The sequence below is a fragment of the Sphaeramia orbicularis genome, chromosome 21, assembly GCF_902148855.1.
Source record: "Sphaeramia orbicularis chromosome 21, fSphaOr1.1, whole genome shotgun sequence".
Lineage (NCBI taxonomy): Eukaryota > Metazoa > Chordata > Actinopteri > Kurtiformes > Apogonidae > Sphaeramia > Sphaeramia orbicularis.
The window spans coordinates 28,062,314-28,073,992 of record NC_043977.1 but is presented as its reverse complement, the minus strand read 5'-3'; the positions used below and the strand labels follow the sequence as shown (position 1 = coordinate 28,073,992).

Genomic DNA, 11,679 nt, shown 5'->3' with positions numbered 1-11,679 from the left:
ACTTCTTCCAAAACTCATTTATTATGAGTATTATGTTTGGACTTGACAATGAGAATTTCTTTAAGAAACCAAGAAATGAAAAAGATGACAATGACTATTTTTTTGGCAGGATATGCATTATTCACACACTGAAGTTATTACACATACGCACACTCAAATGACGGACAAATAAATATATTTTTAATAACAATCTAAAAACAATGTGTGGTAGTCTTTACATCATATGTTTATAGAGTAATAAATTCTTGTTGAGTACTATCAAACACACTTTCAGTCCATGTGCTGAGTGTTTAGTGTTTCACCATTTGCAGGGTCACTCTGTTAACATGGTGAGAGGTTTCAGTGGTGAAATACAGATTGACACTATGGCACTGGAACTTCAAGTGCCTGCATGATGTCAAATCACTGAGGTACTGATAAAAAATTTAAAGGAGTAGGGGACAACATGAACAGACAGATGACTTTAACACAAAACAAATAAGGCAGTGAGAATCGCACACTCCCTTACACTTTCTGTTCCCACAAATCACCGACAAATAACATCAACCACATACTATACTCCAGTATACTCCAGTATACTCCAATACTCCAGCCAGTGCAATTCAGGTAAACAAGGACACTGATGGATTATTTGTGGTGTTTTTCTGAGAGCTTGTTAAAAACTGTCACGAGTATGGCTTTTGTTACTAGTGATGCATTAAGAGGACCGCTGGCCTACATGGATCAGAGGCCTCCATTCCCCTTTCTTCTAGACAAGGCACTCTGCTTGACCCCGCGTGGTTTCAGTCTAGCGATCTTCAGGACGCCTGGGCACACTCCTCCCTGCTTCAGTCTCAACTTTGAGCCCACAGCTCTTGTGGCTGTATGTATCTGTCTGTCTGTGTGTGCATTAACCGGTATTGGATGTGTGTGTGACTGTGTTTAACTGCAGAGGTTGGGAGGTGTGTTCACAGTTTGGGCTGGTTGGCTAGCTTCATCTTCAGGTTCTCAGCCAGTTTATCCAGGAACTCAAAGGTGTTCAAGTAGTCGGCACGCGTCACACTGCAAACAAAGGGAGAGAGGCATAATATTAGTTATATTTTAACTAAGGCACCTCAAGTTGTGGTGTTTCCAGTGCGTGCTTAAAGGAGTGATATTTTGCTTTTTTTAAACAAATTATGCATTTTAAAACCTTTCCCTGTGGTCTACATAAACTGTAAATGCTATGCTTGGGTCTGAATGAATTCTTCATTAATTAACCTCTACAAGCCCGTTTTCAACCCTATTTTTGAGTAATGACACAAAAAGGTCATTTTGAGCGCTGGCCCTTTAAATACCCATGACCCCACCCCCTTCTGGGTTGTTGACTGTACACTCTGTCCTGTTCAGCCACTTGTGTTCGTTAATACAACCAACAACTGAACATTTTAGATAATCGGCTCGAAGTTTGGACATATTTTCAGTATGGACTACAACCACTGCTGCTGACAAACAATTACGGTGTACTCAGAGAAATGTTCGTCGGAAGTCTTGACCTTATTTACATGTGCAAATGTCATGACATAACTAGTTATAAAACGTACCAAATTAAGCAGGAATTAAAACAGGTTGTAGAAATCCACTCAATTTTTGCCAAAATGAATATAATGATAGCTTTGCAGCACCTGGAGGGTTTAAATTCAAACTTTTTGAACTATTAAGGTCCAAATACAAAAATAAAGGTACCAAAGACTAATAAAGGTGGGTTTAGCAAAATATGACCCCTTTAAAAAGTGGCCGTATCTGATAGATTTTGTGCCACTTCCAACTGTTCATGGAGAACAGTTTTCTAAAAAGCATTACACCAGGTGATTTTCAGTTTGTTTTGTAACTACAGCTGCTGTTTAACAATGATGTGGTGCTACTGAGGAGCTGAGTAAAAACATTGCTGTATGGGTGTGGAGGATTACAGGGTTCACCAAACTGATCACTGATCACAACAAAATTTAACTGTCTGCCTAAACTGAAGGGTGGAGAAAATTAAATAATCACTGAATCTGTAAACACAGACACTATGTTATGTCTTCCCATTTTGCTTTTGAACAGGTTTTGATAAACAGTAAAACACTTTCTCATACTGTTTAATGTGATAAATGTCTTTCTCTTCACTCCTAAAATATGATGTTTGGAAAATGCTCGAGTCAACTGAAGTTCAAATGATCATGATGGTACTCTACGTTCGCATTACTTTGAGCCAGGAAAAACCCTGTCAAAGTTGATATGAAAGACAGACAAAAACTAAATATTCAATAAAGAAATCAAAGGGGTAGCTACTAAAAACAGGAGTGGACAGTTCACACAAAGTAGACAGCAGTTAATCTCGTGTTATTACATGTTATTAGTATCTGAGGAGAACTGATTGTGACTTTAAATTATGAAGCTTTTAGCTGAACATCAGGATAAACAGCATTATCATTATTGTGTGTGTCAAAAACATAGGAGTGAACTGGTTAAGATAAAGACACATCTGTGATTATCAGAAAAGAACAAGAATGAATAATTACATGGAATAAATTCTTCAGTTATATGGAAAAGGGCAGGCTCAATTTCACATTTTAAAAGCAAAAAAATTAAATAAAATGTTGACACGCCTGTAACTGCTGTGACTGACTGGAGGGAAAAGTGATGAATTCAGCTTCACAGTAACAAGTTAAGTCACTTATACGGAACATGCCACCAAATTAAATCTTATGCCCCCTTTCCTCAGTGTGTTCAGCAGTAATGTTCTACCTTCATCCTGCCTTTCTATTCTGCTATAAACATACAAATGTCAAATGAAGGGGCATCATTTTTCAACATAAGACAAGAGCAGAGGCAATTAAACAAACTATTAAAGTCTGAAATTTAACATTGTGGGTAACACGTGTCTTCAGAAGGGAGAAGAAATATTGAAGGGATAATAAATAGCTAACATACAGGTACCAACCAGCTACTGTTAAAAATGACAGCAAATTGGACAGACAGCGAGGGCAGTGACCTCCTTACGCATCAAGCAGAGGATAAAACACTCACTAGTATTCTTCTGAAAGTGATACAGGATACTTGTATTTCCAACGTGTATATTTGGTTACACTTGACAGTGACAGTGTTGGGTATCAGCTCTTGTTCTCCTAAACCAGGGGTGGCCAACCCTGGTCCTGGAGAGCCACTATCCTGCATGTTTTAGATGTTTCCCTCTTCCAGCACACCTGACACTTGTTATCAGGCTTCTGCAGAGCTTGATGATAGGCTTATCATTTGAATCAGTTGTGTTGAAAGTGGGATACATCTAAAACATGCAGGATAGTGGCTCTCCAGAACCAGGGTTGGCCACCCCTGTCCTAAACCATTACCTTATCTAAAAATCACACACTTCAGCAGCATTTTACTGGCTTTGGTTGGTTCAGTGTGAACAAAGCTGGCAAAAAAAGTTATGCTCATAATTAGATTTATAACAGTGTCCCTGTCTAAAAAAGGCTTTCCATTAATGAGAAAACTTACTTGGGCAGTCCTTTGATGCAAATAGCCAAGTCCTTGGTCATGAACCCAGCCTCAATAGTCTCAACACAAACTGCCTCCAGGGCCTCAGAGAAAACTCGCAGGTCTGCGTTGTTGTCCAGCTTAGCTCGGTGGAGCAGACCCCGCGTCCATGCAAATATGGAGGCTACAGTAAACAGATGCACATAGTAAGAAATGAATCCACATTCACAACCTTTAATAAAATCTGTGTTTCAAATTGTGATTAATGGGACCTATTAGTGTTGATAAATACACAGATCTGTGAATGGTTTTCCTACCTATGGGATTGGTGGAGGTTTCCTTGCCCTGCTGATGCTGTCTGTAATGGCGAGTAACTGTTCCATGAGCAGCCTCTGACTCCACTGTCCGCCCATCAGGACAGATCAGCACACTGGTCATCATACCCAAAGATCCATAACCTGCAACAGTCAGGCAAGACCACTTAAATGGCAGACACCTATTATGGGAAAACTCTGACATGTCATTTTTATTGCAGTGCAGCAGAAAAGGGTAGGAAGGGTTTCATGTAACTCTAATTCTGTTGTCTTCACCAACCTTGTGCCACAGAGTCAGACTGTACATCCCCATCATAGTTCTTGCATGCCCAAATGAAGCCACCCTCAGATTTCATGGCCTGGGCCACCATATCATCTATCAGACGGTGCTCGTACCAGATGCCTTTGGCCTCAAACTGAGCACGGTATTCCCTGGGACACAAAAGAGTTTAATCAACATCAAGAAAGCATTTGTACACGTGTGATTTATGCTGAAATGAGTGTGTGCATGCTTGTTAGCCCTTACCTTTCATAGATCTCTTGGAAAATGTCTTTAAATCGTCCGTCATACTTCTTAAGGATGGTGTTCTTAGTGCTCAGATAGAGGGGCCAGGCTTTGGTCAGAGCCATCTGGAAGGAGCTGTGGGCAAAATCCCTGATGGATTTATCTGTATTGTACATCCCCAGGGCGACACCACCTGTGCCTGGACACACACAGACATAAAGGTCAGTGATCGGTCACAAACATCAAACAGAGCAGAGCAGCTGGCATTTTTGGAGAAAGACATAAAGTGGTAAACGGTGATTGGACTGCTGGAGGGCATCCTACCAATCATGAGAGCTGTGAAAGAGTTGTTCCAAAAAAGATTGATTTCAGGGCTTTAAAAAGTTTAGCTAATATTGTGAAAGAGTGACAGAGTTTATTTACTCTGCAGAAGCTGAGGTCTCATTGCACTTTGTTATTTTGACCAGTAGTAATTTTCTGCATAAACTAAATGCTCTAAATGACAGTATTTTTTATTCTGGGAGAGATGGCGTTCATAGTTCCCAGAATGTTTATTTTACTCATTTAACACATGCCTATAAATAGTAAAACTGGGGTGTTTCTTGTTTATAGTTTGCAAACACGTGTTTATGTGGGTGTGTTTATTATTTTTAGTGAAATATAATATAACTTATTGAGCATTTTGCACATTGTTTAGCTTCCAATAATACAACCAGAGGGGGTAATTGATATAATATGACAGGGAAAAAAGTTACAATATCTGCTATTTTACCATTTATAACTTAGAACATATATGTATATGTATAACTTTAGAACATACTAGGAAATGTGCCTCCATGATGCCAGTCCGGTTTACTTGTATTTACTGGCACTCTACTACAAATCCATTATATGGTATTTTGACATCTTTCGTTTGATATATTCTACCATTTAAAACTGATTTGTGTATCTTTGACACGATAGCAAAAGCTAATGGTGGCTATCTTGGCTGACCTTGCTTTATATTCTGGAGTGAATAAACAGACCTCTGTGATGTAATGAGAGACTGGAAGTGCGATCATACCGGGAGGTGCTGTCTTACCCTCAAACTCATGGACGACGAACTTCATTGGCTCTCCATTTTTGGGTGTGTATGTCATCTCAACTCTTCCAGGCCCAGGCACCACAAAATCTGTGGCTTTGTACTGGGGAGTGCATTGACAGACAGAAGGTTAACACTCAAATGCAACCTGTTACCTGGCTGTTACATCTATCTTAACACATAACTGTTACATACAGCATTGAAAAGATATGATGTGATGAAAACTGACTTTGACTTAAAAAGATCAAAGTTTAAAGGCCTCTTCAGCCTGAACCAGGACTTGCTATTTTTGGCTGTTCTCAGACTGTTAGGAATACACCTGCAACACTACAGCAGCCAGTGGAACTTGGAATGATAATCGCCAAAAGGCTGATATTAAAAGAATGGAAGTCTCCAAATCGTCCTTCCTTTCAAATGTGGGTCAATGATATGTTGTCATTGATACAGATGGAAAAACTCAGGTCTTTAGGGACATGTTCTGTGGACACTTTTTCAAGTTCCTTGCATACTTGGATGAAGTTAGATTGGACTAAGGATTAAATCTGTATACCAGTGATTGTCCTCTGCCTCTGCCCCTCTTTCTTTAAGTAAGGACTGGCTAGTTAATAAATTAGTTACTTATTACACACATCTGAGCCTTTGTTCTTGTATTTTAACATAACTGAAAACTGCAAAATAAAATATACTGTATATATATATATATATATATATATGTATACATATAAAAAAAGATCAAAGTTTAAGCTGAAGTGAAAATCTTTAGCCAAATAGTCGAAACCAAATAGTCTGACAAAACCCAGTGTGTTAGCAGAACACACAATAAGCATATCTCTGACGTGATATTACTACACTGATAGCTATGTGACACTTTCACCTAAATAACTTGTCTGATGGAGGAGTTGACTTTGGCTTAGAGCCACATGTTAGTCTATGATCCAGTTGTGTGACGTTGTTCAACTTGGTTGGGCTGTAGACATAAGTCATTATGGTCCAAAGAACAGCTAATACAATATAATCATTGACTTACTCGCTCCTGACAACCCTGTAATGTTTGAGAAAGCTGTGGCTCACTCAGTACATGAGTACATGAGTCAGAAAAGCAGCAGCCAAACGGTCACAGAGTTGTGCAGATAGATATTCTGTATATTTATCTGTTCCGTTTACAGTTCTGTCAGTCAATAAGTTTGTATTAATGAACACAAGTGGCTGAAATGGACAGGGCAGCACAGTCAACAACCTAGAACCTGAAAGGGCTCATTTGTATTTAAAGTGCCAGTGCTCAAAATTACCTTTTTTATGTCATTATTCATAAATAGGGTTGAAGATGGGCCTGTTGAGTTGAATTAATGAAGAATACAGACCCAAGCATAGCATTTACAGTTTATGTAGACCACAGGGAAATATTTTAAAATGTATAACTCCATTTTAAAAAAACAAAATATCACTCCTTTAAAGAAAAAAATGGTACATGTGGGGTTCATCCACTTCTCAGGTCGGGTTAACTCATTTAATGACTTAGACTGCCTTGACAAACATGACTTTAAAAAGTAATTGAATGTCCATCACTGGTAGGAATAATGTCACTGACAGGCAACAAAATGAAAAAGACCATCACACTGTATTAAAATACAGATTTTTATGGTACTTTAGTGCATTTGGTACCATTTTAGAACAGAAGTCAACAAAATATAGAATATAAGTTTTGTTATTTTTTTAAGATATGAAAACAACTATACATGTTACATGTTATACTTTCAAAGCTACATTTTTCAGAGTACTATCCTATCCTTACTGTGCCAAAATAATATACCTGGTCTCCGTGGGCGTGCCTTCCAATGATGATTGGCTTGACCCAGCCAGGCACCAGACGAGGGATGTTCTTACAGATGATGGCCTCCCTGAACACTGTGCCACCCAGGATGTTTCGGATGGTCCCATTGGGCGAGCGCCACATCTGCTTGAGCTTGAACTCCTCCACACGCTTCTCATCTGGTGTGATGGTGGCACATTTGATGCCCACGTTGTAACGACGAACTGCCTCCGCTGCCTCGACTGTCACCCGGTCATCTGTTGCATCTCTGTTTTCCATTCCAAGGTCATAGCTTTTCAGGAAGAAGCACAAAGAAATGAGCTGATTACATAATGCTAGAAAAAAAATGTAATAGATGAAAAATAAAACAGAGATCAGATGGGGTGGATAAAAACAAAATCAAATTTTGACCTGATATAACATATTAACAAAGGTGATGAATTCAAGTTAAGTAAATCTGCTGGAACAAATTAAACATCTAGTGTTACAAGCTTTTACTAATTTAAATACTGACATATCGTTATAAGAAACATGATATGTCCCAGTCCCATCTGTGAGCTTTTGAAAATGGCTGTAAAATAAAACACAAGAGGTACTGAGACCACTTGCACATCTTAAAACAGAGGCTTATGACTCCATGAATAAACAGAGCTCCATTTCACGAGGAACAGTGATTATTAACGCTTCGGTATGCACCATTACACAGCTGCCTGGAGAACTCCTAACACAACACTACAAGTGAATGTATGTCAGTGTTTAAACAGCTACAGGGTTGGTAATATAATTTTAAGTGCAATTAGTGGACATGAACGACATAATCAGAATGAAACGGGGCAGGAATTTGCTTGAATAATATCTCAAATTGCTGCCTGAACCTCATTCACTCCATTTGCTGGGCTAATTATACTTCTTGGAAGACCTGATACACTGTCCGTATCATGAATAGCCATTAACCTCCTGTCCTACTTTCTTTGTAGCACTGTAACTGTGCACTCTCTGTTCCTCTTTTTAGGCCTCTTCTACGCCTTAGTTAAGAATCATGCAGTACAAGAAAGACTAAAGAAACAAGGAATCAATTGTGCAATAAACACTGGCCCTCTGCCAACATAAGAGGAAAGCCTACTTCACTTTGCTGTATTTGAGGACTAGTGCAGCTTAAGAACTGACTAGGAATTAATTCAGAAGAAAACCAGACAAAGGTTGTTGTGCTGATCATTTCTTTCGAGGCTTAGGACTCCCTCGTGCACTGATTGGTTTTGTTTAGAAGTACTCATGACCTTTCACCTAGTTTTCTGCCTCCCTACTCTGAAAGCCAATGCCAAGCCACAACAATGTGGCCCTTTGCTCATGATTACTAACTGGCTATGGCCCAGTAATGACATGTTTTGCAAGTCCAGGCACAAAATTTCAAAGAACTGACCGATATAAAATCCTTGGCACTTTTGTATCTATGAAAAGCAAAAATTACAAACAGTGGATTTCCCTGTAATTCAAGTATTTACACTATTTTTATCTGTACGAGAGACCTGAAATGACCTGGATGCTGGCGTAATCTGTGACTCAATGAGTAACTTTAACAGAGTAATTATTATACTGCATTCAATAAAACTTGTACTTGCACCATGTGTTATATCAGAAATTATTAACTTTTATGACAGTGAGACAAAAAAGTTATGAAACTTTTGCTAAATCAGTTAAAAATAAAAGAAATAAAGCCAAAGTCCAGTGTGTTGACTGATCACACTCCATCAACTCAGAGAGAATTCATTTTGAGGGATGGGTGAAACACAAGGCCATGCAGATGACAAGTGCAGACAAAGTCCATAGAAGTGATAAGAACAGAGAGGGGCACTGAGGTCAAATAGGGTGCTGACTGCTATTGGCCAACACTCATGAATAAGAAATGATCAAACAATGATTCAGGGATATTCCTGTAAAAAGAACTAGGGGAAACCAATGTCTGTTATCATAACATAAAAAGACCTACATATCCGATACTGAAATAACTATGTTGTCTCTGTACAATAAAAACATATATTTCCAAGATGTTTTTGGTGCAGATCATCATATTTTTACACATTATTCATGCAACTTTCTTAAAGGAGACCCCTTGCCCTGGTTATGAATGAGCTATTGCATTAAAACAAACCTGCCACTTGACGTCATGTACTCACATCACTTGTTTTACTGCTCACTCTCCAAGGACAAATACCGGGGAAAAACAAGAAAAACCTGAAATCCCAGCAATACAGGAAGTATCACTACTACTTCTTAGTTTACATTGCTGGAAGGACCTCGTGCAAATGGAGATGAATCACCAAAACTTTAATTCAATCACACAGTCAAGAAAAAGATTTAATAGAACAAAATCCTGTGCATGTCTTTTCACTACATCGTATCACTGATAAGTTTTATTCATACTAACAGTATCTCTTAAATACATTCCGAGACTACACATGTTAAGGTGTTAATACCTGTGCAAGTCTAGCTCCAGATAGGGAAAGATGAGTTTCTCCTTAATGAGCTCCCAGATGACTCGAGTCATTTCATCTCCCTGCATCTCCACCACAGAGCCGGCCTTGATCTTCTGAGACATTTTAGATCCTGGTGTTGAACAGAGGAGGGAGATACACAGTTATAAAAGATTGATATGTAGGTGGATAGACAGATGGATATGTAATAAAATGTTAGTAGTATATGTGACACACTAACTACTTCCAGGAACTGTAACTTAAACCAAAAAATGTGCATGTAAGATGTGTGGCACTGACATAAATGACAAGAAAGTCCCCTAGTTGTATATAATCACTCTCCTGAATCAATGAATGAATTCAACAGATGAACTGAGTGTAAAAAGAGCAGTGACTCAGCATTAAATCTACTCAATCTGACTAAAATTCCTTGACCCTCTAAAGAAGCAAACAACAAAACCCTGCTGCAGCATACGGTGCACCATTGTATTGCATACCATTCCTCTATTACACTGATATTTTCGTTAACTACAAGCTTTCTGTCAGTTTTGGTGTACAATTACAGGACATACGCAAAAGTTACATAAGTCTGATCATCGCCTGATGGGGAGGAGACTGTTGAAAGAGCCAAAGGCTGTGAGTCCAGATGAGGAATGCAAACCGTTAAGCTAACGTTAGTTACACAACGAATAAACATTGTAATAAAGCGTAATGAACTGTGAACATGGAGATGGAAAAAAACTATGGGCCCAAATACCACTCGTGCAATTCGGTTTCTGATGTCGGACTCGATTTAACGTAGTAATTTTCGTTTATAGACAACACTCAGACCTTTTTTTAGCTGTACTTTTCTTGTTTTTACAGTTATTAGCTTACAGACTTTAGCTAAGCAGTGCAGAAAGACAAAGGGGAGATGTCAAATGAGATAGGACACACTTCCTTGTCCGTCGCCATAGCTTGCTGCTGCAGTTTATATCATTACATTACCTACAAAAGACACCTACCTTATTTAGTTTAAATGTCCACTGCGAGGAGAACGGAGGCAGGATGATTTCCAGTATGTTACTGCAGGTTAGAATGAGCTGAAAGCTGTTCAAGTTGCTAAAGGAGCGGCAGGTACCCGGCATCCACCTCCCCAGGATACGGATATAACATTGACCAATCAGAGGAGAGAGAAAAACGTAGCGGCCAATCAAATCAGCCCACACAGATAGGGGGCGTCCAACTGGGGGAGGGCTTAAAAAATCTAACTTGCTGATTGACTGATTGGAAGACGTTTAGGCGTCACCTCAAACATCTAATCAGTTTGACTGTTACATAAAGACAAGACATGCCAATTTTTGTTAGAATATCAAATTCCTGTACTCCCAAGAGAATATGCCATTGTGTTTGGTGCTATCCCTTCAGGTTTAAAAACTTTGCGATCATATATTATCAGACCTTCAACAACCATTACCCCTCTAATTGCTCAATCAGAATTATACACAGGAAACTTAGGATTCCATGACAAATGCCCACAACCTGAATGAAAAAAGAGACAAATGCCCACAACCTGAATGAAAAAAGAGACAAATGCCCACAACCTGAATGAAAAAAGAGACAAATGCCCACAACCTGAATGAAAAAAGAGACAAATGCCCACAACCTGAATGAAAAAAGAGACAAATGCCCACAATTTGTAGTACGACATTATTCCAATGGGGGAACTATATGAAGCATGCAAATACTGCAGATATTTTAGTGAATAATGTAATGTGAAGGACATTATTTGTAATATTTTGTAAATGCTTTATAGGTGAAACTTCAGGTGCTACATGATGTGTGAATACATTAAAATAATGCAAAAGGACAGTTTAATTTAGATTTTTTTTTTCTGGAGAATATTTTATGAATACTCAGGTGCTACATGTACATATAAATAAATAAATAAATAAATAAATAAATAAATATAAACAGACTGTGGACACCTAAGGTGCTTCATGGTATGTGCTACATTAAATAAAAATGCAATGGACAGTTCA

The 11,679-nt window shown here is 38.6% G+C and overlaps 1 protein-coding gene across 1 annotated transcript; it reads right to left on the bottom strand.

The window, feature by feature from the left end:
* Position 1: 1 nt before the first annotated feature.
* On the bottom strand, positions 2-10,817 carry idh1 (isocitrate dehydrogenase (NADP(+)) 1). The gene is made up of 9 exons (XM_030125217.1): positions 10,663-10,817; positions 9,662-9,791; positions 7,188-7,479; positions 5,378-5,480; positions 4,318-4,495; positions 4,072-4,223; positions 3,795-3,935; positions 3,499-3,661; positions 2-1,041 (listed from the first exon to the last, which is right to left on the bottom strand). Exons 2-9 carry the CDS (start codon positions 9,781-9,783, stop codon positions 948-950), a joined length of 1,245 nt encoding a protein of 414 aa, XP_029981077.1. The 5' UTR covers positions 9,784-9,791; positions 10,663-10,817; the 3' UTR covers positions 2-947.
* Positions 10,818-11,679: the final 862 nt, after the last annotated feature.